The sequence below is a fragment of the Plasmodium sp. gorilla clade G2 genome, assembly GCF_900097015.1.
Source record: "Plasmodium sp. gorilla clade G2 genome assembly, chromosome: 10".
NCBI classification, from domain to species: domain Eukaryota; phylum Apicomplexa; class Aconoidasida; order Haemosporida; family Plasmodiidae; genus Plasmodium; species Plasmodium adleri (nom. inval.).
In genome coordinates this window covers 34630-62500 of record NC_041702.1, presented here as the reverse complement: position 1 = coordinate 62500, position 27871 = coordinate 34630, and the positions used below count along the sequence as shown (strand labels likewise).

General features: G+C 17.3%; 8 protein-coding genes across 8 annotated transcripts in view; 1 reads left to right on the top strand and 7 right to left on the bottom strand.

Moving 5' to 3' along the window:
- Window positions 1–2291, bottom strand: part of PADL01_1001500 (conserved Plasmodium protein, unknown function) — a gene marked incomplete at both ends in the record, with an annotated part of 3789 nt that extends 1498 nt beyond the window's left edge. Inside the window, one exon of the mRNA XM_028682061.1 lies at window positions 1–2291. This exon is cut by the window's left edge and continues 1498 nt beyond it. Within this exon, the coding sequence (XP_028538376.1) occupies window positions 1–2291 (2291 nt within the window).
- A 2323-nt stretch (window positions 2292–4614) lies between these two features.
- Window positions 4615–5697, bottom strand: PADL01_1001400 (conserved Plasmodium protein, unknown function; the record flags this gene model as incomplete). Its single annotated transcript, XM_028682060.1, has 5 exons — window positions 4615–4675; window positions 4825–4910; window positions 5055–5085; window positions 5247–5327; window positions 5573–5697. 5 exons carry the CDS (start codon window positions 5695–5697, stop codon window positions 4615–4617), a joined length of 384 nt encoding a protein of 127 aa, XP_028538375.1.
- A 1336-nt stretch (window positions 5698–7033) lies between these two features.
- Window positions 7034–11215, bottom strand: PADL01_1001300 (DnaJ protein, putative; the record flags this gene model as incomplete). The annotated part of the gene is made up of 1 exon (XM_028682058.1): window positions 7034–11215. The coding sequence occupies one exon, from the start codon at window positions 11213–11215 to the stop codon at window positions 7034–7036; it is 4182 nt and encodes a 1393-aa protein (XP_028538374.1).
- Window positions 11216–12095: 880 nt separating this feature from the next.
- Window positions 12096–14867, bottom strand: PADL01_1001200 (conserved Plasmodium protein, unknown function; the record flags this gene model as incomplete). Its single annotated transcript, XM_028682057.1, has 1 exon — window positions 12096–14867. The coding sequence occupies one exon, from the start codon at window positions 14865–14867 to the stop codon at window positions 12096–12098; it is 2772 nt and encodes a 923-aa protein (XP_028538373.1).
- A 1647-nt stretch (window positions 14868–16514) lies between these two features.
- PADL01_1001100 (conserved Plasmodium protein, unknown function) lies at window positions 16515–18185 on the bottom strand (the record flags this gene model as incomplete). The annotated part of the gene is made up of 1 exon (XM_028682056.1): window positions 16515–18185. One exon carries the CDS (start codon window positions 18183–18185, stop codon window positions 16515–16517), a length of 1671 nt encoding a protein of 556 aa, XP_028538372.1.
- A 1082-nt stretch (window positions 18186–19267) lies between these two features.
- PADL01_1001000 (conserved Plasmodium protein, unknown function) lies at window positions 19268–20344 on the top strand (the record flags this gene model as incomplete). Its single annotated transcript, XM_028682055.1, has 3 exons — window positions 19268–19692; window positions 19955–20044; window positions 20296–20344. 3 exons carry the CDS (start codon window positions 19268–19270, stop codon window positions 20342–20344), a joined length of 564 nt encoding a protein of 187 aa, XP_028538371.1.
- A 419-nt stretch (window positions 20345–20763) lies between these two features.
- Window positions 20764–23287, bottom strand: PADL01_1000900 (RNA-binding protein, putative; the record flags this gene model as incomplete). The annotated part of the gene is made up of 7 exons (XM_028682054.1): window positions 20764–20788; window positions 21012–21305; window positions 21410–21497; window positions 21628–21705; window positions 22649–22737; window positions 22843–22960; window positions 23233–23287. 7 exons carry the CDS (start codon window positions 23285–23287, stop codon window positions 20764–20766), a joined length of 747 nt encoding a protein of 248 aa, XP_028538370.1.
- Window positions 23288–25736: 2449 nt separating this feature from the next.
- Window positions 25737–27029, bottom strand: PADL01_1000800 (conserved Plasmodium protein, unknown function; the record flags this gene model as incomplete). Its single annotated transcript, XM_028682053.1, has 1 exon — window positions 25737–27029. The coding sequence occupies one exon, from the start codon at window positions 27027–27029 to the stop codon at window positions 25737–25739; it is 1293 nt and encodes a 430-aa protein (XP_028538369.1).
- Between the last annotated feature and the right edge of the window lie 842 nt (window positions 27030–27871).

Sequence of the window (27871 nt, the reverse complement as noted above, 5' to 3'; positions counted from 1 at the left end):
TTAATTTCGCATAATTCACTTTCATCTGATATCAACATATTTTTATCAATTTCTATATTTTTTAATTTTACTGAATCGTCTGAATCGTATGGATTTAAATCTTCTGTCATGAAGGTTGTATAAGGTTGATCTTCTACACATGTGTTGGATACACTATTTTTGTCTTCACCATGAATAAAACTATCATCATCATTATTATTATTATTATTGTTATATATATGATTATTATTTTTATCCTTTTTGTTCATTTCATTTATGGGATATACATTGCAATTTTTTTTTTTTTTGTTTTTTTTTGTTGATATATCTTTTATAGGTTCATTTGTTATTTCATTTTGCATAATAATATCTTCATACAAAGTAATATCATTTTGTGATAATATTTTAGAAGCATATAAATTACATGTTTTATTTAATATATTATAATTACATGTTAATAATTTACAATTATTATATATATTATTATCATCTTCAAAATTATATTGATTTTGTTTTTCAATTTGACTTACCTTTTCTGTATTGTTTTTTAATTTATGTTTTTCTTCAATTGATATTAAATTATTATTATCCATTTCATTATTTTCAACTGCTTGTTTATTTTTATTATCAATATAGCATTTTATGAGTAAGCAGTTTCTTATTTTATTCATTTTATTTTCTGTTAAATGTATATTACTATTACTATTAATATTATTCTTGTAATAGTCTATTATATGTGTATCTTCTTCTTTGTCTTTTTTTTCCAATGTTGTTTTGTATATATTTGTAATAAGAGAATTTTGTTCTTCATTTTTAAATAAATGATTTGTATTTTTAATATTTTTTAATTTTATTGGTTCTTTTTCTATATTTTGATTTGCTTTATCAATTGTATCTGATTTTGAGTTCATTTTTGAATAATTAGTATGGCTGATATTATCAGTATTATATTCATTTTTATTACAATAAATACTATTACTTCTACTACTATAAATATTATCATTATTTTTATTATTATTATTATTATTATTATTATTATTATTATTATTTGAGATATTAATTATAACGTGTGATTCATTATTCTTTCGTTGTCCCATATTATGCTCATTTTTATTTGTATCATCATTATGTTCTTCTAATGTTGATGTATCATCTTGTGATTCCATCTGCTTATAGTTACCTTCATTAAATGGAAATATAAAATAATCATTTTGAGGTATATTCATATTTACAGTATTACTATTTTTTTTTTGAACAATATTGGAAATTTTTTTTTTTTTTTTTTTTTTTTTTTTTTTTGAGCTAGCCAAATGGAAATATTCATTTGTGTCCTTTACGTTTTGGGATATTTTTTTTTTGACTATATTGTGTGTCTGAATTTTTGACCCCCAATTGTCACTATTACTATTACTATTATTAGATGATATGTTATAGGGTGTTGTACATTTTGAATTAAAATGTGCTTTGTTTTTATTATTTGTATTGTAATACGTTGTAGTATTCATGTCACTAGAAAAATGGCTATTTTTATTTTCATGTGAATATTTATTATGTAGTACCCCATTTTTCTTTTTTTCATAGGTTACAATAGATAAGTTATTATTATTTTTAGAATCATTAGGATATGGTAAGTGTGAATATGTTTTGGATTTAAAACATATATATGAATTGATTAATGAGGAAAATATTTGTTTTTCTAAGTTCTTGACTTTTTTTGAAGCAACAACATATTTACAAGGGTTTTTTTTTGATATGACTAAAAGACAACATAATTCATAGACACGGAAATATAAGATATTACCTCCAACAATTTGTAAAATATAAGATAAGAGATCAATAAAAAACAAAGCATCGATATCAGCTCCAAATGATCCTATATTTAAATTATATTGTATTAATATTCCTGCAGCTACACTAAAAAAAAACAAGGTTATTAAATTATAGTAAGCATACCCAGTAAGAGCAAAGGAGAAAAATAATAATTGCATATTAGCTATTTTAAAAGAATCAATAATTAAAGATAAAGTACAGGTAACTATAATACTTATAAAAAATAAAATTTCTAAAACATATTTTCCAATATCAATTTTTGATAAAACAAAAGTTCTTATTACTACAAAGCTAATCAAAGAATAGATAAATAATAATGTCCCAAGACATAATGCCCATAAATATGCAACATCGAATGTTAAATGTATTTTATTTACTGCTGTATATCCAATCATAATAAAAGTTTGTAAATTCTGAAGGGCAATTATAACTACAAAATCTTCTGACTTTATATCTACAGAATGTCTAATTGAATTCTCCATCTCGTACAAAAGAGAAAATAAAATAAAATATATAACGGTGATAATATCAATTTCACAATAACATAACAACGGTATTTTATTATAATTGTACATATATATAAATATATATATATATTTATATATTTATGTTTATGTTTATTTATTTTTCAACATTGTTAATATATTAAGAGGGTCTTCTATTTATAATTTCTCGGAAGAAAAAAATTTACATAATGAAGAATATAAAAAATACTTTAAAATAAAAAATTACACACATATATATATATATATATATATATATATATATGTATGTTCATTTAGCACAAAAGAATATCATAATATAGAAACATTGTAAAAGTTCAAATAAAAAAATTAAAATTTAATTCGTTTAACATTAAAAGCGGTATAAAGTGAAACAAAAAAACATATAATAAAAAGGTAAGAAAAAAAAAAAAAAAAATTAAAATAAAATATAATACATATTATATATATAATTAACCAAATTACAATGTTAACATATATATATATATATATCAAAAGTTTTAGTCGAAAGATAAAACATGAATCGAATTATTATATTTTTATATACACAAAGTGGTGTGTACTTAAACATAAAAAAAGAAACATATATATTTTTATTGATAGTATATATAATATCATACATATATATATATTTTTTAAAGCGACGGAATAATATTATTATATATAAAAGATATTCAAATGTGTTGTTACAAACGGAAACATAAATATCATATGTATAAAATAGGACAAATGAGAAAGGAATAAGACACACAAAACATATATATATATATAATATATATATAATATGTGTATATATTATTATTTAAAAAATTATGAAAGCTATATAATAATATGAGAAAATTTTATTATACATATATAATTATTTTTTTAAAGAAATATGTATTTATAATACATCAAATAAATATAAATAAAAAAAAAAAAAATTGTATGTACATATATATATATATATATTTATTTAAACATTTATATTTACATTCATATATATATATTTATAATATTGATTAAAATAATGTTGGGGAAAAAATAAAAATTATATATTATCTATAATTTTTAATTGAATACAAAATATTTTTTTCTGAATCTTCATTTTTATAATATACTTCATAAAATTAGATATGTGGAAGTGGGGAAATAAAAAAAAAGAAGCGTGTGTAATATAGTGCACCTGTTTTTTTTTTTTTTTCTTTTTTTTTTCCACAGATATTCATTATATATATGACATAAAAAAAAAGAAAGAAAAAATAAACAATAGTAAAATATGAAATATATAAGAATTATAAAATGTAAAAATATATATCTTAAATTACATTGCCTGTACATTAAACATATATATATATTTATATATATATTATAACAAAATATGAAGAGAAATACCTACATATATATAATATATATTTATATGTTATATTTTATGTTTAGAGTTACATGTATAAATTATATAATTCGTTGAGGATAAAAAGTTGTTTTCAAATATCTACATTTTCTTTTGCTTTTTTTTGATTTTTTTTTTCATTTAAAATTATAAAGGATATATTATTTAAAAGATTAAGCGCATACGTTTATTATATTGAGTTTATAAGGCTGTATATATTTTTTCTAATTAAAGATCTTATTTTTAATATACAAAATGGATATATATATATATATATATATATATTTTAATATATAAAATCTGTAATAATACTATTTTATTTTTTATATAATGAAAGCACTCAATAGAGTGAATAAATGAATGAAAAACATATAAATACACAATGAATAATTATAAAAGAAAGAAAAAATAAAAGAAACAACAACAAAAAATAAAATGAAAAAGGAAAAATATATAAAAATTAAGTATATATATATATATATATATTTATATTTATATTATAAAACCAATATTAGATACTATTATATAGATATTAAGATATATATAAAAAAATTAAATAACATTTATGATGTGAATAACAATACTGTTAAATGTTTATCTTATATATGAATATTAATAAAGCATATTTGAGGATGTACCTATATGTATATATATATATTTTATTATGATTATTTTCTCCATTTGGATATGTGGTGATTTTGTTATATGTATAACTATTTATCTTTTTTTTATTTTTAATAAATAAAAAAGTTTAAAAAAAAAAAAAAAAAAAATGAAAAAAGAAATTACACTATATAATTAATGAAGATATTAAATAAGTAAAGATATATGTAGGTATATATGTTTATATGCATATGTTAAATAATAATAATAAAAAAAAAAACAAAAATTCATATTAAATTATAAAATGTTACATCATTTATGTGTTCCTCAAAAAATGGAAAAAAATATTAACATACTTAATAAGACAAATATTACTGGAGCAATGAGCCTACAATATGTATATATAAAAAAAAAAATATATATATATAAATTAAATATATATATATATATATATATATATATATATATAACAGTCTTTTAATATGTACAATATAAAAAATATTTTATATTTTCTTCAAATATTTTTATATATATTACGTGGCGTTAAGGAAAATGTTCATTATATCATGTTCATCAATTACAATTCTATCACATATAAAATTTACATTTCTTTTTCTTAAACTCTATAAAAAATGAATTAAGACAAAAAAAAAAAAAAAAAAAAAATTAGACAACTTTTCTGTGATACAATAAAAATGTAATATAACGAATAGGATAAAATATATTATAAGATACATATGTTGTTGTCTATTTTTATTAATATATACCTGATCACTTTTGTCACTCGAATCATAGGACCTAAAAAAAAAAAAAATAAAACAAAAAAAATATATGTCATATAATAATATTATAGATATTTTTATTTCATAAAAATATTCCATTTATATAATAAAAAATAATATAATTCATAATCGATTTTATAATTTTTTTTTTATAATATAATATATATATATCCTTACAGTGGTTTTATTTTATATGATCCTAAGGATTCTATATGTTTTTTTTCTACTCCATTTTTAAATTGTACTATAGCGCTCTCACTAAAAAAAAAAAAAAAATAATAAAGAAGAAATATAATAAAAATTTATAAAAAATTATAAAATAGTAAATAAATATATACATATATACATGTATGCACTAAATATATTTTGGACATGTATATAAATATATATATATATATATATATATATATATATATATATAATTTTTTTATTTTTTTAAATTATAATAACACTATCAACAAAACAATACATACACTTTAATATATACAATTATATAAACTTACTCATCTTTATTATATTGTTCAACTGTAGCGTTGAATGGAATTATCATACTTTTAAAAAGTTCTAGTTCTGAACTTTTTATGCCTTCTATTTGTGCTCTGGTTATTTTATTATTTGATTGACTCATATTGAAAAAAAAATAATTAAAAGAAATAAATTAAAAAAAAAATATATATATATAATATATATAAAGCAAATTTATTATATTATATATGTTTATATTATATATATTCATATATATTTATGTATTAAGAAATCTTTTTTTTTTTGTTATTTTAAGAATATAATAATAAAAAAAATATAAATATTTTAAATATAGTATTTATTAAATATTTAATAATACAAAGTAAATATACATTATGTTAAATATATTATATATATATATATATATAATATATATATATTCTTTTTATTTTTGTATTTCTTTTATTTTCATTCTTTTTTTTTTTGCTATATTTATAAATTGATGAGTTTTCGTAAATTTAATTTTATTTCCATATTGAAAACTTTTTTTCGGTCATTTTAAAAATATAATTATGTTTCTTTAAATTATTCTTATATAAAATATTTTATTTATTTATTTTTTTTTTTTTTTTTTGGAATGACATATAAAAAATATTATATATATGTATAATATATATATATATTATGTATATAGGGGTATGTGAAAAATATTATTATAATATAAAATGATATATTTTATATGTATTCAAATATATTATATATATATTATTATATATATATGATATAATAATATGTAGTGAATACGAAAATAAAAAAAAAAAGAGAAAAATACAATGATTCAAAAATATCTAAAAATATAATATATTATGTATTTTTTTTTTTTTTTTTTTTTTTTTAATGAAAAGGTATCTTATTTTATTCTATTTTATAGTCCATTATAATTTTGTATTCTTTGTTTTACTTTTTTTTTTGATATAAAAAATGCTAAATATATTTTAATTATTAAATTATAAACAATCATGTTTATAAGGTGTTTTTTTTTTTTTTTTTTTTTTTTTTCCTATAAAGGAATATATATATGTATATTAATCACATGCTTTTATAAAGGTGAAGGAAAAAACAAAAATAAAAAAAAGGTATTAATATATGAAAAATTGATCATATGTTCGAATGTATAAAATGTATATGTAAATCTATATATGTATGCGTAACAAAATGTTCATCAAAAAGTTGAAATGATAAATATAAGAATAAATAAATATAAATATATATATATATATATATATATATATATATATATATATATTTATATTTTTATATGTTCAAAGAACATATTACAAAAACAAGGAGATAATAAATATAAAAAATAATATATGTACAAATAATATGTCTAAGACGCCTAGTTTTAAAAAGTATGATGGGCAAACAATATAATATATACATATATATATTTATTTATAACATTTTACGGATAAATATAACTTATGTTTTGTAATATTTTAATTCATTTTATTATCTACAGTTGGATATATTTTGTTTGGTGTTAAAACAAAGATGGGTGATATGTGTATATGGACATTTTTATTATCCTTCATATTTGTTGATTGTAGATCTTTAAAGTTTAACATGAGATGATGAGGGAAATATTTTACATATTTCATTTTATTTTTTATTATATAATGTTGAAAAAAAATATAGTTGTCATAAAAATTAGTGTTATTCGTTGTTATGTCATTTTCATCGTTATTTTCTTGTTCATTATGTTGATTTATATATTTCTTGAAATGAGTATATTTATAATTAAAGAATGGATATGTACACATATATTTATTAATTTTTTTAAAAAAGAAATTACAAAATATTAATGTTTGTAGTGTATATACAATCCATTTGATATGAAAAAAATTTGGTCTGATGAGAAGATTATTTTTTTTTATATATATAGGTATACAATAAAAACGTTTTGTATATATATTTTTATCTAGAAGATAAAAATCATTTAATGGTATCAATTCTTCTTTATATGTTGTTAATAATAATATATATTCCATATTTTTCATATATTTATCTATTTGATTTTGAAACAAGGAAATTAATTTCAGATTGTTTTTTTTTTCTTTCATCTTATGTATAAGTAATTTAATTTTTAAAAAATTGTTTATACATTCTTGTTTTATAAATAAGAAGAAAAAAAAATTTTTTTTTTTTTTTTTGGGCTCTTCTTTATTTTGGTTTTCATTTGATTGGTTATTCATATTGTTTCCTATATAAATATAATTAAAATCATGTGTTAAGTCTTTTATTTTATGATCACTTTTTTTAAATAAATTAAATCCATATTTTTCCTCAACATTTAATGTGTAATTATATATATGATTGTGGTTTGTTTTGTTTAAATTTTGTTCTTCCGAATAAATATAAGGTGATAATCTATTTGTTCTTATATTTGTTTTTATGGGACTACAATAAGGATGGTTTATGAATTTGTGTTCTTTATTATGTAAATTATAAGATGAATGATATGTTTTTTTTTCAAAAGAAGAATAAGCAATTCTTTGAGTTTCTTCCACATCCTTTTTATAGATAATGGGAGTTTTTATTGATTTGCTTTTTTTTTTAATACTATGATGAGGTGTTTCATTACATAAATCATAAAAATTATTATCATTTTGATATATATTATATAAATTAACATGTTTACTTTGTTTTTCATCTATAATGTAATGGTTATTTTGTTTTATATTTGGTTTATTCAGATGTTCATATATATATGATACATTATTATTATTCATACCATCATTTTTCATATTATCATTTGCTATATTTTTCTGTTTTTCTCCTATACTTATGTAGTCACAACATGTATTATTATTCTCATTACAGTTGTTATTTTTGTCTGTGTATTTATCAGTGCCTATTTTATTTGTTTCACAATTTTGTTGAATTTTTTGTTGCTGGTCATTTTCTGATTGATCAAAAAAATATTCAAACCATTTATAAAAGTCGTCCATAAGTTTATCATTTTTTTCATTAATAATTTTATAGACAACTGGAGATACTTGTATGTCTTTAAAAAAATTGTCGTTTTTTTTATTTTTATTTTCTATGTTTTCTTTCATAGGAGTAGAGTTTAGTGGTGTTTCCATTTCATTATTATAATCATATAATGTATGCGAATTATTATCCTTATGATTATATTCATATATATTTTGAACATTTTCATTTATCCCTTGAGTTTCATTTTTTTGGTTAGTTGACTTCATTTTGTGTATTAAATAATTTTTGTAAAAATGATCAAATTCTTTATTAATTTCAAAAAATAAATTTCCAAAATTTTTTTTTTCAATAGTATCAAATATGTTTATTTCTTTTGTTGTTGTCTCATGACTAGTTGAAGAATTTTCAGATAATGTTTCTTGTGAAAATTGACTAGTTTGTTCTTCAAACGATATTGTAGTATTATTTTGGTTTTCATTTTTTTTGGTGTTACTTTTTTTATTATATGTAGATATATTAGGTGAATATATAGGATATAAATATAAAATATTTTTAAATATATTTGTATCCATATTACAAAAATGATAAATTAATTTCTGAAAATGATTATATTGAGAGTTGGTAATTTTTAAATCTAACAAATTATGTAAATATGATATATTATGATATTTTTGTACAAATAATTCATATATTTTAATATATTCCTCATCAATAATTTCTTCTTCAGTTTTTTCATCAGATGATATATTATAATCATAAATATTATCACTAATTAATAATTCTAATATACTATTTCCATATTTATCATACATTTTTCTTTTTTTCTTATCACTTAATATATCATATGAAAATTTTAATTGTAAAAATTCTTTAATATTTCCACCTTTATCTGGATGACACACCTTAATTTTTTCTTTATATGCCTTTTTTATTTCTTCGTTGGAACAATTATAAGATAAATCCAAATAGCTATATAGCGATTTGGTTGTTTTATAGTTTTCTTTTATATATTCATTCATATTTTCGTGTAAATCATTATTTTTATTATCATCACTATATATGTTATATTTATTATTTTCCATGTTATTATCTCTATGAATTTTATAATCACTCTCAATATTATTATCTCTATATATGTTATTAGAGTATGCATGAACATTCGATTCGTAAATGTTTACATTTCTTAGTGTATTTAAATTTTTCTTTGTTTTAATTTTATCATATGGATTGTTTATATTATCTTCTCGATGATGATTAGTATGATCATATGTGAAATAATTATTATTATGATCTTTTAAATGATTAAGATCATTGACCTTAATATTGTTATTAATATTATTGTTATTATTATAATATACATTATTATGATGTTTAGAGTTATTAGTACCATTCGCAATATTATTATGATTATGATTATTATTACTATTATTATTACTATTATCATTATCATTATTATTATTATTATTACTATTTGTGGTTGTTTTGTATATGCTTTGCACTTCCTTATTATGACATGACAAATCATCCATATAGTGACTTCCCAATTTATATGGAGATATATTTCCATATTCATAATATTTATTTATTGAATCGTTTGATAGTTTATCCTTACTAATATCATTTATAAAAAATTTCTTGTTATTTATAAAAAAGTTTTTGCTTAATCTATTTATTGATTCTTCATCATTTAGATCTATCAATGGTATATTATCATTTGAAGAGTTTTCGATTTTTTTTTTTTCAGCTTGGATATTTTTATCCATTTTTATATTTCTATCATTTTTGATTTTTTGTGATTCTTTTGTTATATTTTCATCTTGTGTGGTGATATCTATTTTGTTTTTATTTTGATTGATATTATTTTTATAATTATCTTGGTTTTCCTTATTTGTTATGTATATAACATCATCTATTTTATTATTTTGATGATTGGATGTATTAATTAAACTGGTTTCTTTACAATATTCTTTTGTTTCTACCTTTTTTATAGGACTATCCATATCATTAACTTTTTGTTTGCTTTTATTTGGGGAACAAACAAATCTAATAAAATCATATTTATTCAATGAATGATTGATGTTATAATTTTTGTTTATATTACAATTCTTTTGTAAATTGCTACTTTCATTTATAATTTTATAATTTTTATTGATATCTCTTGTATTATATGTTGATGATGATTTCTTGTATGTCTGATCAAATTTTCTATTAGAATATGGAAAATTATTATTACTATATGGATCAGTATTGTTTATATTTATATTTATATTTTTTATATTTGTTAATGTGTTCACTTCATTATTTGTTTTACTTCGTTTAATAAATGAAGGGTTATATAAATAATGATATGATTCTGATTGTGTAATAGGTTCTTTATTATGATGATGATCATTTTTATTATTATATAATATATTTATTTGCTTTATTTGTTTTTTTTTATATATAGAAGATAAATTATTGCTATTTTCACATACTATATTTTCTTTTTTTCTTTTTCTTTTACGTCCACATTGTTCATTATTATTGTTATCAAAAATTTTTTCATATATATTATTATTTTTGTTATTATATAATTCTTTTATTTCGCTTATGTTGAAATAATTGGTGGTTTCATTATGTGTATTATTACTATTAGGTTCCTTCGTTTTTTCAGCGATCTTTTTTGTATTATTCTTTTTCCTCATATTAAAATGAAATTGTATATTCAAACAAAAAAACAAAAATAAATAAACAAATAAAATAATATATATATAAATAAATTAACGAATTTGTATTTTTTTTCTTGTATAAAGAAAAAAAAAAAAAAAAAAAAGAAAATTATTATATTTATTATATAAACATATAACGGTAATAAATAAATATATATAAATTAAAATATTACATATATATATTATATATATGTATATATATTTTTTTTTTTTTTACGTCTGAATTATAATAAAATTTTATTATATCATATATTATTAATTATATATATATATATATATATATATATATTATGTTTATTTTTTGCGTATGATTTTATTAGTCTTAAAAAAAAAAATATATATATAACTGAATTATGTGTATGCCTTGTAAAATTGCATCTGTTACTTTTTTTTTTTTTTTTTTTTTTTTTTTAAATTGTATAAATATTAATTTATTTATATTTTCTTTTTTTATTTGTTTTAATTATATTTATGGAGGAATAAAAATGGAAAATATAAATTAATTTAATCATTTTTATATAACATATATTTAGAATTACGAAAGTTGGTTTTGTAGTCGAAAAAAAAAATATATACATATATATAAAATAAATATATTATATATATATATAAATATATGTATGTATTCATTAATTTAAGGGGACACAATCACACATATCATTGAAAAGAAAACATAAAAAAAAAAAAAAAATAAGAAAATATATATATATATATATATATATATATAATATGTGTGTTTTTTTTTTTTTTTTTTTTTTTTTTTTTTTTTTTTTAAGCTAGTATAATGTTAAGATGTGTATATATTTGGTGATTCTTGATGGTTAATTATTTATTAAATATTCATTACCTTGGAGTATCATTCAATAGATGATATAACATCATTATTTTGCCTTATAATATTTTTAGTATTATTATATATTTCTTTAATAGCTTCATAAGTACAAGTTGATGAATCATTTATTTCGTCTATATACTCATTATTTTGATCATAGAATTCTTGAATATTTATCCATGTTTTATTTAATTGTTCAATAACTTTATAATAACATTTTTTATATTTCAAAATTTTTATATGTTTTTCATTTAGATTTGTTTTTTGATATATGGCTTGTTTATCAGGTGTACTTAATAAATTGTTTTCATTTTTTTCTTGAATATTATTAATATTTTCTTTTTGTTCATATTCAGATGAAACATTATGGTCATGTTGTGAATTAATATTTGTTTGTTCATTTATTTTTTCTTCCATTAACTTTTTTATTTGTTGTATATAAAATTTTAATAAAATATTTAATAAATATAATTTATCTTTTAAATAATTGATATGTTTGATAATTACAAATTTTATTGGTTTTTTAATTTTGTTTGATTTAGTGATTAATTCTTGTGTATTAATACATGGATATTCTTGATATTCTTTTAATATATCATCTGATATATTATCAAGATTTGAAATATATAATTTCCTTTCTTGGTGCATATGTTTTGCTTTGCTTGTGTCTGATAATTTGTTTAAATAATTATATTCAGCTTGAGTTAATTGTTTTTTATGTGTACTTAAGCTGGATATAATATTAGAGAGTTCTTGGTTTTTGAGTTGAATTTCTTTACATATTTGTTGATATTCATTATATAATTCATTTTTTTTTATTATTAATTCATCTATAGAACATTTCATTTGAGTTATTTGATCTTGTGTATTTTGTATATTATTTGTATGTATATCTAATTCTTTGACATATACATTTTCTATATGTACTTTTGAGTCTTCCGTATCATGTAGTGTTATATCACAATCTTTAATACATACTTCCATAATTTTTTTTAATTCTTCTAATTTTATTTTGATTTCTTCTTTTCTTTTAATTCTATTTTCGGTAGCATATAATAATATTTTTTCAACAGTTTTATGTAAATCTATTAATTTGTATGAAGCTAATATTTTAATTTGATGTATTTTATTACTTTCTATTATTTCCTTTTCATTTGATATTATATCCAAGTTACAATTATCATTATCAAAAATGTTAAAGTTATCATTATTATTATTATTATTATTATTATTATTATTACTTTTATTACTATTATTACTATTATTACTTTTATTACTTTCTATCAAACTTGTTTCATATATATTATCTTCTTCGACATTATATATTTTATTATGATGTTCTATTTGTTCATATATATTTTGTTTTTGGACGTGTTCTATATTTTCTTGTTTTTCCATATTAATTTCATTTTGTATATTTAAATTTTCTGATGATATTTCATTTGTTTGTCCTGTCGCTTCATTTTTAAGATGTATATTTTCTTTTTGATTTTGATCATCCTTTATTTCGTCCTTTATATTAGTTTTTTTGTTTTTTTCTTTGTCTGTGTAGAGTATATTAATAATGTTTTGATCTTCTTCAAAATCTATAGAAGAAGTAGTACTTTGTGGACTTATATTTCTTAAAGAATTTAACTTTTTATTCATAGGAATAGATTGATTATCATATGATTGTATTTTACTTTTTAGACATACAACTTCTGATGAGATAATTTTTCTGAGGTTAGTTAAATAAATATCTAAATAATCATGTTTCAATATTGATAATAATTCTAGAAATAATTCTTTGTGATTATCAAATAATTTGTCAGTAGTTAAAATAATAAATAAGATATCTTTATGTAATTTCTCGTTACCTATAAAACAGAGTTTAAACATATCTAGAATAACAATTCTGGGATTTTCTATATCTTCATTTTCTATAGGTCCTACAAGTGATAATCTAATATCTCTTCTTTCTAATATTAGACTAATTGATTTTTCTAAAATATTACTTTTTAAAAAGTATTCTTTAAAATTATAGCCATAATGATCATCATAAATATTATTGAATGAAATATTTTTGTTTATATTCATAGGTATATTTTTATTGTAAGTTGGATAATTTATATGAGATTCATCTCTACTATTACAACGTGAAATATTATTACTGCTATTATTAGAATCATTATTACAGATATTTTTATTATATGACTTATCACTGAACTGATACATATTATTATTATCATTATTATTATCATTATTATTATCATTATTATTATCACTATTGGTATCATTATTATTATAATTATTATTATTATTATCATTATTATTATTATTATCATCATTATCATTATTATTATCATTATTATTATTATCATTATTATGATCTTCATTTGGTATGTAATATCTTTTTTCGTTCATATTATCACTCTCTTCATTTTTGGTTAATGCACTTTCCTTTTGTTCTTTAAAATTTGTTATTTGCTCATTGATATTTTTAAAACTTTGCTTTACATTACTTAAGAAATTCTTTTCATTATTTTTATTCATGGATTTATAATATCTAATACAATCACTTTTATCAGATTGTCTTATATTATATATCCATTTTTTATATGTTGATATTAACATATCTGCTGAATCTATTTGTTGAAGTTCATAATTTAATAATACTTCTAATTGTTCTATGGTTGTTGGTTTTACAAGGCCAAATACTTCTTTGGCTTTAATAGCCTGTACGCTTACATGTAACCTGACCTCATCCGCTTTGCTTTTCACCTTGTTATAAGTGTCAGATATGAATTTACCAAACATTTTTAAAATAAATAAATAAATATAAATATAAATATATATATATATATATATATATATTTATATTTATATATAACAAGACAAAAAAGCAAATAAATATAATTATATATATATTTTAATATTTATAAACAGTTATGGTTGCAGAAAAGAGAGCTGTATATATATATATATATATATATATATCATATTAAAAATTATTTTTCTCTTCTTTATTTATACATATATACATATATATGTATATCTTTTTTATTAATTTACTTTTTATAGTTTATAATAATATGTAACAATAAAATGGTTCATATTTTTAAAAAAAACTATAAGATGTATATTTTCTTTTAATTAGCATAATATTTAAAAAATTTGAGCAGCTAAATAAATATTAACGTAAAAAATAAAAATGAGAAAAAATAAAGAATATGTACAAAACATTAACATTTACATTTTCTTGAAATGTTAGTAAATTAAAATGTATATATATATATAATATATAAATATATTTATTTATTTAAATATTTCTTATTATATGTATATATTTTTGAACAAATTGGAAAAAAAAAAAAAAAAAAATACATGTTCCATTTAAAATATTTTGTGCTTATTTTACATTCTTGTATATGATATATACATATATTTTTATATATGTATGAATATCATTTTTTTTTTTTATATTTATATAAAAAAAATTATATATAATTATATATTATGTATTATATATTATATATATATATATTTATATTTATATATTTATATTTATATAATAAGGATGAAGATCTATATGAAACAATGAAAAAGTAAAATACACTCTCTCAAAACAAATTAGATCAAATAAACTAAATACAAGGATGATATATTATAAAAATATACAATATTATATATAATAAAATAAAGGAAATTAATAAAAGGTTCTTAATCTTGATATATTTAAAAGGAACAAAAAAATACATTTATTCAATTTTGAGACAATTTTTAATATTCTTTGAATGTATAAAAACATACAGAATATTAAAAAAAAAATAATAATAATATCAAAATGTAAGGATATTTAGATGTTTTTTTTTTTTTTTTTTTTTGTTACCCTCTATCATTTTAATACATAAATAAATATATATTCTTTATAATTAAGAATAAATAATAATGTAGTCACATTATATTTTATATAAATTATTTTTTTTTTTTTTTTGATAAATATTAAAAAAAATAACCTTCAAAAATTAATGTATTAAAAAATTGAAAATAAAGTACACTTAAAACATATATTTTGTTAAAAGGAAAAAGGAATATTTATTATATGTAATTGAAAATATATTAAATATATATATATAATATATTAATATTTATATATGTATGTAATATATATACATATATATTTATTTTTACATGTAAATGAAAAAATAGAAGGATATATTAATAAAGATGTTGTAAAAATAAAAAAAGCATATTCAATTAAATAACAAAAAAAATAAAATAAAAAAAAAAAAAAATAAAATGAAATAATAGTATAATATATAATATAATAAGAAAATATGAAATAGCATACATACTCAAAATAAAATTATATTAAATACATTTGTGATGTATTAATTTTGATTTATATAATAATATTATTTAATGTGTGTATTATGAATATATAATTCATATGATATATAACAATTAGAATCCTTTTTTTATAGTATTTACTATATAATTAAAAAAAGAAATAACTTTTTTTTTAATATTGATACTTAATTTTTTATCATTACTATTTATATTAGTTTGTAAAATATTATTTGAATTTATGTTGTTTTGATCATGTATATGTTTATGCATTTTAATATTTGATTGATTGTCATTTTGTTCCAGTTGATTATATTGTTGTTCTTTTATTGATTCAAAATTATTTGTAATAATAGGTTGATTTATGAGTATTGAATTTTTTTTTTTTTTATGACTTTTATTTTCATAAACATTTTTGTTGTTATTTTCTTTTTTATTTTTGAATGACTTGGATGAATATTTTTTTTTTGTTTTTTTTTTAGCACTGAGTGAATTTTTCTTTAGTTCAGATTTCATAAGGAAATGAAACTGATCAAAATATATATTTGAATTAAAATCACAATTTATTAATTCTATTTTTCTACCAAGTATATTTAAATGCTTAATGAAGGATTCATAAGTAAATTCTTCAACATTTTTTTGAAATATTAGATTTAAAAAAATATCTGTAATTTTTTTAGAAGGATATTCTTTATTAAACACTTCATTTACAAGTAGTCTACTATAAGATCTATTATGTTGTTTAAAGATACTATTTAGATTAAAATTTTCTAATTTTTCTAAAATTTTTATTTTATTATCACAACTTAATTGAGAAGTAGATGTTGTAAATTTTTTTTCACATTGATTATTATTATAATTATTGTTATTGTTATTGTTATTATTATTATTATTATTATCATTATTATCATTATTAGTATCATTATTATCATTATTATTATCATTATTATCATTGTTTATATTATTCTTTGGAATAATAATCATATTATTATTATAATCATCATTAATATGATGTTCATTATTGTTGTTATTTTTTTTTGTATCCACTTGATGAGTCATATATTCTTTTTCTACTTCTTTACATAAACTACTCAAGAAGACATTTTCTTTATTTTTATTGTTCCCCACAAGTTTGGTTAATAAATATTTTAACTTTTGTATGTTACTTCTCATAATATTAATATTATATAAACATCTTTCAATAATGTAATTATAAAAATCATATTCTGTAATATTTTCATCTTTATTTATAGGCCATTTAAATTTAAGTTGACATACTCTTTCATGGAACATATTTTTATCCATTTTTTTAATATCGTGAAAAATGAATTTCCATTTATTGTATGTACCATTACTACTACTAATAATATTATTAATATTATTATTATCATTGTAATTGTAATTATTATTATTATTAGTATAAATATATTTACTATAAGGTTCTTTAAAATTATTAAATTGTTCAACTGCCTTAGGATAATAAGGTTCTGCTATACGACCAAATAATAAAATTATATTTTTTAAATCATCATTTATTTTATATTCGCGATCATTTACGTCTACTTTTTTGTAAAGATTATTAGAATATATGAAATGCATCAATTTATATTTTTTATTTTTATATGAACGTTTTTGATCACTTTTCTTTTTCCATTGATAATTATTAGTATGGATATTTTTTAAATTCGTATTTTTATTATTACCTAATATTATTATTAATTTTATAGTAAAATAAAATAGTACAATATAAATACATTTGTAATTTATACTTCTTTTCCTCATATTCATTGTGTCATAAACTGGGACTATTTAAGTAAAGAAAGAGAAAAATGTGTTAAAAGCAAATAATAAACTCATCCTACTACACTTATAATATTAACACATTTGTAATCACGTTTTTGTTCATTATGTTGGTATACTAAAAATTAAAAAATAAAAAAAATAAAAAAAATAAAACAATTAAAAAAAATAAAAAAAAAAATAAATATAAATATATATTATATATTATATATATTTATATATATTTCTTGTTTTAGGGATTTTTATTTTTTCTCATGGATTCTATCCAAATTAACATAATTATCGTTACCATTTTTTTAATTGCTTTATTTTTTTAATATTATATATATATATATATATATATATTTCTTTAAATATATAAATCACCAATTTAGTGAAAAGGTTAAGGCTTTATTTTGTTCTTTTTTTTTTTTTTTTTTTTTGATTTATTTAATTTTTTTTTTCTCAAGTGGCTGATGAAAGATGATAAAAAAAGGAAAAGAAGGTCCTTACAAATTTCGTCCCATGTCATATTTCTTTAAAGAGCAATAAAATAAAACATTTGAGACTAGATTAAAAGTTGTATATATGATTTAAATTAAAATAACAAGAATATAATAAAAATCAAATAGTTTTTGTTGTATGGTATTATATATATATATATATATATAATTATAATTATCTCCTTTTGTAAAATAAGGACAGTACCAAATTGAACAATTTTATGATTACAAAAAAATATTACAAATCATATTTTGGTTTAATTAAAAAAAAAAAAAAAAAAAAAAATCTAAATACATATGTAATTTATTTAATATGTATATATTTATTACCAAAAAAAAATGATAAAATAAAATCAAATCAAAATATAAAAAGTTAAAGGGTAACATATATATATATATATATATATATATATATATATATATATATTCATTTAAATATTTATATAAACCCCTCAACATCGAATATTTTGACAAATAATGTAAAACATATAATATAAGTTGTACATATAAATATATTATTCACGTGTGGAAGAATAAAATATATGTATATACATTTATTTTTAATAATTTCCAATTATAATTCTCATCATGGGTAATACAATACCCTTTAAAAATCTTGAAGAAAAAGATACAAAAAAAAAAGATTTAATTGATGAGCATAAATATCTAAATATTGATAATCAAAAAGATGTGGTTAGTACAATGAAACAGCATATATCAATTAAAAATAATAATAGTATGGAGCAAAATGAAAATAATATAAAACATGAATTAGAAAAAATAAAAAAAGAAAACTTTTATTTATTTGATGATAGTTTAGACTCAAATAATATGAAACATCCTTGTCATGCTCAATGGTTTTTGTTCTGGGTTTTTGCATCATATTTAAATGAAAAATTTTCAGACACTGAGAAGGAATATGTTCATAACTTTTATTCAAACTTTCCTGAACAATGCATAAAAGGGAAAGGTAAAAACTGTTTTTCAGATTTCTTAAAAATATATCCAATTAGGTAAAAAAAAAAAAATAATAATAATAAAAATATATTTTATATATTATAAATGTTGTATTAGGTTATTTTATTTTATATAACACTTTGAATTATTATATGTTGATGTGTTGTTTGAATCTACATATATATATTTATATTAATTACATAATATCTGTTTTTATTATTTATTGGTTATATATATATATATATATATATATATATATATATATATATATATATGTATATTTATTTTTTTGTTAAAAATGTGTGTGTTTGTTCCTAGGGCGGGGACGAGAGAAGAGTTAATGATGTGGTTGCAAATGTGTGAAAATTATTGTAGGAAAAAAGCAGACTTACCTGTAAAAGTTTTTAAGTAAATTAAATAAATATATAAAAGAATTAAAATAAATATACTATGTACATTATTTTTTTTTCTATATATATTTACCAATATTACTATAACTATCTTTGCTACTTTTGCCATAAATATTATTATATTTTTTTTTTGTATGAATAAATATATTATCTTATATATTATATATATATATATATATATAAATTTGTATGTGTTCATATTTCATTTAGTTTGACTTTATATAATTGCTTTATTTTTTTCATTTTTAGTTATGGAAAGTTATTAAGAAGGTGGAGATATGATGATGATTATATTTAACTTGGTATATGTGAATAACCTCTTAATTTTTTAATTGATTCTTTCATAATAAAAAAATATATACGTAAATAATTAAATAAATAAATACATATATATATATATATATTATATTTATTTGCTTATTTTAAATTATATGTTTTTTTTTTTTTTTTTTTTTTTTTTTGGCTTTTATTTTTTTTTTAATAATTTTGTTAGTTTTCATTATAATTAAAAAATAATAATAATACATTTCATTTATTTATTCAATTATATTTTTCGTATTCAATTTAAAAATTTTAAAATTTTGTATTCTTATGAACAATCAAATATTAATTTTTTTTAACTTTTGAAAAAAAAAAAATAATAAAATAAATGTTAACATGATTAATATATATAATAATATATGCATTCAATTTGTTTCGCTCATTTTTATTTTTATTTCATTTTCTTCTATAACGTGGACTTCTGATAAAAAAAGTATAAAAAATAAAATAAATAAATTAATAAGTATATATATATATATATATATATTTATATATATTATAGAGATGTCCTATTAGTGGGGGCAACATAAATATAAATGTAAACATGAAATAAATATGTATATTGTATGTATTTACATATTTTATTTTATTTATTTCTTTTTTTTTTTGCTTGTGCGTATGTATAAAATTATTTATCATTTTACCTGTCTGGAGAATTTCTATAACGTCTTCTCTCACTATTTGATACACTTGTTGATTTTCTTACTCTATCATATCTCTTTTTTCTTTTACTGTCATCTCTTGATGGTCCCCTTTCATTATCACTACTTCTTGCGTTTCTTTTATAATAATCATTTCTTCTATAATATTTATTATCATTCGATCTTCTATCATAATTTCTATAATCATTACGTGGACGTCTTCCATATCTATCATTTCTATAACCATTATTACGATAACCAAAATTTCTCATACGATCCCTTCCATAAGGATTAACCCTAAAATAAAAGAAGCAAAAAAATGAAGACAACATATACATATATATATATATATATATATATGATTATTTATATTTTATTTTTATGATTTTATATTATTTTACCTTCGTGAATCATATCTCCTCCTATCATAAGGTCTGTCATATTTTCTTCCGTAATAATCGTGTCTTACTCCATTTCTCTTTATTATATCTGCAACAATACATTAATAATAATAATAATAATAAATGAATATGTTTATATGTTAATACATATATATATTTATTTATATATCCGACTAGCTTTTACTATATATTATATTTTATATATCTATAATTCCTACTTTGTACTCCTTTATATTCTCCTGGCGTTGGTTCATGTGGCTCATTTCTCTTGGCAATTTCTACGTTGATTTCTCTTCCTATTATTAAAAAAAGGGGATAATAAATATTTTTATTTTTTCATTTGGATATTTCTCTCAATATATAATGAATGTAAAAATATAAACATTATGAAAGCACATCCAGAAATTTTGTATATATTATTTATATTATGAGGAGACAAGTGATAAAAAATTGAATCAAGCACACAAAAAAAAAAACATCATCATTTTGGTTTAAACAAAAAATATATATATATGTGGATATGTATATATATGAATACATATGTATATATGTATAATAATATGATAATAATTTTGTTATATGATATATATGGTTTTTTTTTTGAAGATATGTATTGACAAATATGAGAGTATAAGTCTGTTAAAAATGAATAGTATTAAGATTAGGAATAATATAATCATCGCTTCTATTGAATGAATAGTGGGCATATGTTTCATATATAATTAAATAAGTGTGATATATATTTTTTTTATTATGAGTAATCATATTTTGTGAGGATTACAAAAAAAAACAAAAGGAAACGAAAACAAAGAAAATTCATATTGGATAATCTTCTTAATTTAACGAATAAATTAATATTGTAATTGGTAATATGGAAAATAACACATATTAATATATATTTATCTTTTTATTTGGAATATGTAAAATATATATATATGTAGGTAGGTAGCTACAATTTTTATTATTTCATTATTCTATTCATTCATTTTGTGCAATGTTCTGATATAATTATTTATTTAATATATGATATGATTAAAAATACGGAATACATGAAAATTATAATTTCCTTTATAAATCAGTCGATTAAATATACATTTATATATATTTTATATGCTGATTATAATATAACATTTATATATTTATATGTTTGCATTCGTGTGAATTTTATGTAAATATTATGAATATATATTTTCATGTACATGTAAATTATATACGTTATTATATATTAAAATTAATAACCTTCTATTTCCATTTTATTGGCTTTATTCATTGCATTTTCTGCATCTTCAGAATTATTAAAAGTGACAAATCCAAAATTTCTTGATTCTCTGTTGGTAAAAATGAAATAATATAATTATCATATGTTATATAATTACTATATAAATATATACATATTTTCTTAATTATTATTTTTTTTTTATTTTTATTTTTACTTGGTTATAGGGTTACTTATAACATAACATTTTTCAATGCTTCCATATTTTTCAAAAATATCTTGAAGTTTCTCTGTTGTTATTTTTGAGCTTAAATTTGATACATATAATGTTGAACCTGAGTTGGACAAATATAAAAATATAAAAATATGTATATATTATATATATATATATAATTATTGCATTAACATGATGATAAAAAATATATATATAAATTAATATAGTATATTCTTTTGTTTTCTTTTATAGGGAGAAATATTGGTATGTATTTATAATATTGTACAATATGACATATAATTTATTATACAACTGTGATGTATATATATATGCATATATTTATTTATATATATGTAAATCTTTTTCTTAAGTTTCTGTCGTTTCATCCTTTACCATCGTTCTTATGAACAGGTTCCTCCGATTCACTATGTGCTTCTTTTGAACTCATTTTTTATTTTCTTTTTTATAATAAAAAATATTAAATATATAAATATCCTATATTAATTAATTGCAATAATATGTTTAATAAATAGGTATCTTAATATTATATATATATGTATATAGTGGTGGTATTAATAATGAACAAATTAATTATTCATATATAATATTATAATAAAATAATAATAAAAAAATAACACTAATTTAAATTATTTTATTTTCAATAATAGCAAATCCTTAAATATGTTTAAAATAATAAAATATATATATATATAATATTTCAAATAAATATTTATTTTTTTATTGTCCTATATAAATTCTGAATTGTAATTATATAAATATACAATGTTTTCTTTATAATGGAATGATTTTAATAATATATTTTTCTTATTTCTCTCTTTTTTTTTTTTTTCTTTTTTTTTTTTTTTTTTTTTTTGTATTATTTATTTCTCATTTCATATATAAAATAGAAATGAAAATATAAAAATAATAAAATGCTTTAAAATAAAATAAAAAATAGAAAGGAGAAAATTAAAAAAAACAAAATAAAAACAAGAAAACTGATTTTTTTTTTTTTTTTTTTTATGTTAATAATGTTTTAATTATTATATATTTCAATTTATTTCTTTAAAAAAATATTTTCCTTTTTTCTTTTTTTTTTTTAAATATATATATGTATATATATATATAAATAAGTTCCTTTATATATTAATAAAATATATTTATGCTTTTTTATTATTTTTAATATTATTAATTTTAAAAAAGAAAAGAACTTAAAATAAGAACTTAAAATATTTATATATATAAAATATATATATGTATATGTATATGTATATATTCTTTTATATAGTATTTATTATTATATATATATGTAATATATATATGATAATATATATAATATAAATAAAATGAAGTAAAATGAATAAAAAAAATATATGCATATGTTTTTCTTTTCGTAACCCTTATATATTATATATAATTCTCTTTTTTTTGTAAATATTTCATATTAATCGTATATAAGAGCATTATATATAATATATTATAAATATTTTATTCCTTATATATAATATATAAATGTTATAAAAATTTAATATGATATTTTTTCATTTTTTATATATATAAAAAAAAAAAAATATATTAAAAAAATTTTATAGTTTAATTTTTTCCCCAACATATATGTTTTTTTTTTTCAATTAGTAAAAATTCTTTTTTTGTATGAATAATATATTTATTTAATATAAAGCGAATAATAAAAATGTTCTTATACTTGTAAGTATAAATATTTTAAATATATAAATTATGTTTAAGTGAAATTATAAAATATAACATTGAGTTCATAAAATGATTTAATGAAATGATTATTTTTTTCAAATATAACTATATATATAAAAGTAGAATGGTAAAAAAATAAAGAAATAAAAGTCTACCTTGAAATATAAATGTTTCGAATATTTCAAAATAATCATTTACTTAAAAAATATTCATATATATTTGTATATGTAACTTGGTTGTATAATAATATTCTATGGAATATAAAAATTATATATAAGGTGTTGTATTTGTATTAAGAATATATAAACGTAGTTATTAATTTATTTTTTTTTAATACACATAAAATTGCCTATAATATATTTAATATAAAATTATTTAAAAAAAAAAGAAAAATATATTATTTAGGGAATAATTTTATATATCTCATAAGAGAAAAACATTTAAGCGAATATATAATGATTCTTATATATTTATAGTAGACATTGTTATTTTACATATCTTTTAATAAAATAAATTCCCTTTAGTGTGATTATATAGTATTAAAAGTTAAATTAATATATTCAAATGATTTTAATTTTTTTGTTAAGTTATAAAATATCTTATATGGTAGCTATATATATATATATATATATATATATATATATAAATTACATATAAAAGGTAGCTAGCTGTATTATATTTTATTTAAACACTGTATATGTTATAATTTACTTATATTTCCTTATTTTTGTTTTTTTTTATAAATAATAAGACAGTTATAAGAATTTTAAAAAGGTGTCATATAATAATTATATTTTATATAACCAAAAAATTCATATATATATACATATATATATATTGAGAGATGAATTATTATCATGTCTTATATTTATGAGTATATATTTTTTTATTTCTAATATTTTATAAGTTTAAATAAATTTATTGGGGTATTCAAAAAGAAAAAAGGCATAAAAAATAAAATATATATACATAAAAAATTTGAATTAAAAGAAAAGCACATATATTTATATATGAATTATTAGTTGTAAATAATATTTTAATTTCATCTTGATAAATATTATTTGTAAGTATTTTAACTTCACAAATTAAAGATCTATATATATATATATATATATATATATATATATATGTTGTTATTATTTTAAAATATTACATTTTATTTATATATATAATTCTTCAGTTTACATTTATAGAATGAACAATATTACAGCATATATAATACAAAGAAGGAATAAACGTAAAAATATATTTGTGCTATAACTAAGACACACCTTTAAATCATAATCATATATATAATTTTCATTACAAATACATCCTAATTCATCCTTTTTTAAAATATTATTACATATACCATTATCACAATTAATGTTATTAAGAGTACAAATATTTATATAAGAGACATCGAAAATGTCTGTCTTAATTTGTTCACCCTTTAGATTAATACAGAAACATTGAAATTCATTAGAAGAAATTGAACAATCAATTCTGAGACAAACAGATTCTTCAGAATTTATTATTGTCTCGCATATTCCTTTTTTATTTTTTATTTGATTCAATGGACAATTGTTATAGTTATTTTGAGATATTATTGTATTTCCGTTGTGTGGGTTATTACTAGATTTATTATGTTGTTCTAAGTCTTTTGTATTATGTATAATATTGTTATCATTATTATAATTGTAGCTATTGTTATGATGTGGAATATTATCATTAGTGGTAACAATATTTAGTGTATCAGTTTCTGTCTTTTCTATAGTTTCTCTATTTTTATTTATCTTATGAATATATTCTATACTTTCTTTGTGCTTTTTGCATGTATTACTCTTTTTTTCAAAATAATAATTTTCAAAGCATGAACAAAAAGGTTGTCCATTTGTTTGAATTGTACATAAACCATTATTACATTCGAAATTTTCACATTTGTTCATATTCTTTAAATCTTCATATATATCTTGATAATTTAATAAGCATTTACATTGGTTGTATTGATATGTTACATTTTCTTTTATATTTGGATTTTCATATCCTTGAATATTTTTTAAAACATCATTTATACAACATAAACATTTTATATTATCATTTATATATATATGTGTATTACATTTTTCCTTTTGTAGTATATTCAATTTATGGTTTATAACAAAAGGTTCGAGAAATATATCTTCAGTTACCGTTTCTATTCCAGTATGTTGGAATATATATTTTGCTATTGTTATACATTTTTGGTTATATAAACATTGTGCTTTATTATTTTCATTTGTCTTTTTAGAGTTGTTAATAATTTTACACTTATCATTTATGTAATAATTATGACTTGTGCATTTTCCTTTTCCTGAACTATGAATGTATAAATTTCTTGATAATTCATCATACGTAATTTGAAAATCTACATTCCTTATTATTGCCCAAGGGGAATATTTATATAATGAAAAATAGTAAAAGAAGGTAGCGATTAATATGCACCTAAGGGGTGAAGACATATTTTTCATGTATCAAAAAAAAAAAAAAAAAAAAAAAAAAAAAAATATATATATATATATATATATATATAATATATATTTTATATTTATTAATAATGAGGACAAAATGATAATATATGCTAATTTGTATAAATCTTAAATTTGATTTCTATCTTAGAAAAAAATAAATAAAATAAAAAGAGAAAGATATAAAATAATAGCCATTTCGTTTTTTATTTTTTTATTTTTTATTTTATTATTTTTTTATTTTGTTATTTTTTATTTTTTTTTCTCTCCTGTTTTCATTATATTTTATTTTAAATTTAATACAACGTGATAGGACTTAAATATATAAAAGAGTAAAATTAAAATTTTTTGTAAGCACATTTGGTACCATATAGATAGTAAAACATAATAAAATTTGTTATTTGAATATTTAAAAATATATATATATATAAATATATAACCTTACGAAATAATTTATTTTTGTGTTTCACACTAGCTGTAGAGAAATATAATTGTTATAAATCGGAAAGATAATGAATAAATACTTTGATTTTTTTTTTTTAAAATAACCAAATTTTTTTTATAGGAATAAATTATGGATGAATACATCATATACTCATTTATAGATATATTATTAAACATGAAATATTTAAAAGTTAAATTGTAAAATGCAATATAAAATAAAAAATCAGAAAATATAGAAGAAAATTTAAATCAAAAATTTAATATAAAATTAAAATAAGCAGAAAATTCTGTTCGTAAGGTTAAAACAAAAGAAAATAACACACAAAAAAAAAAAAAAAAATATATATATATATATATATATATATAACAAATAATTAAAAATAAACAAACAA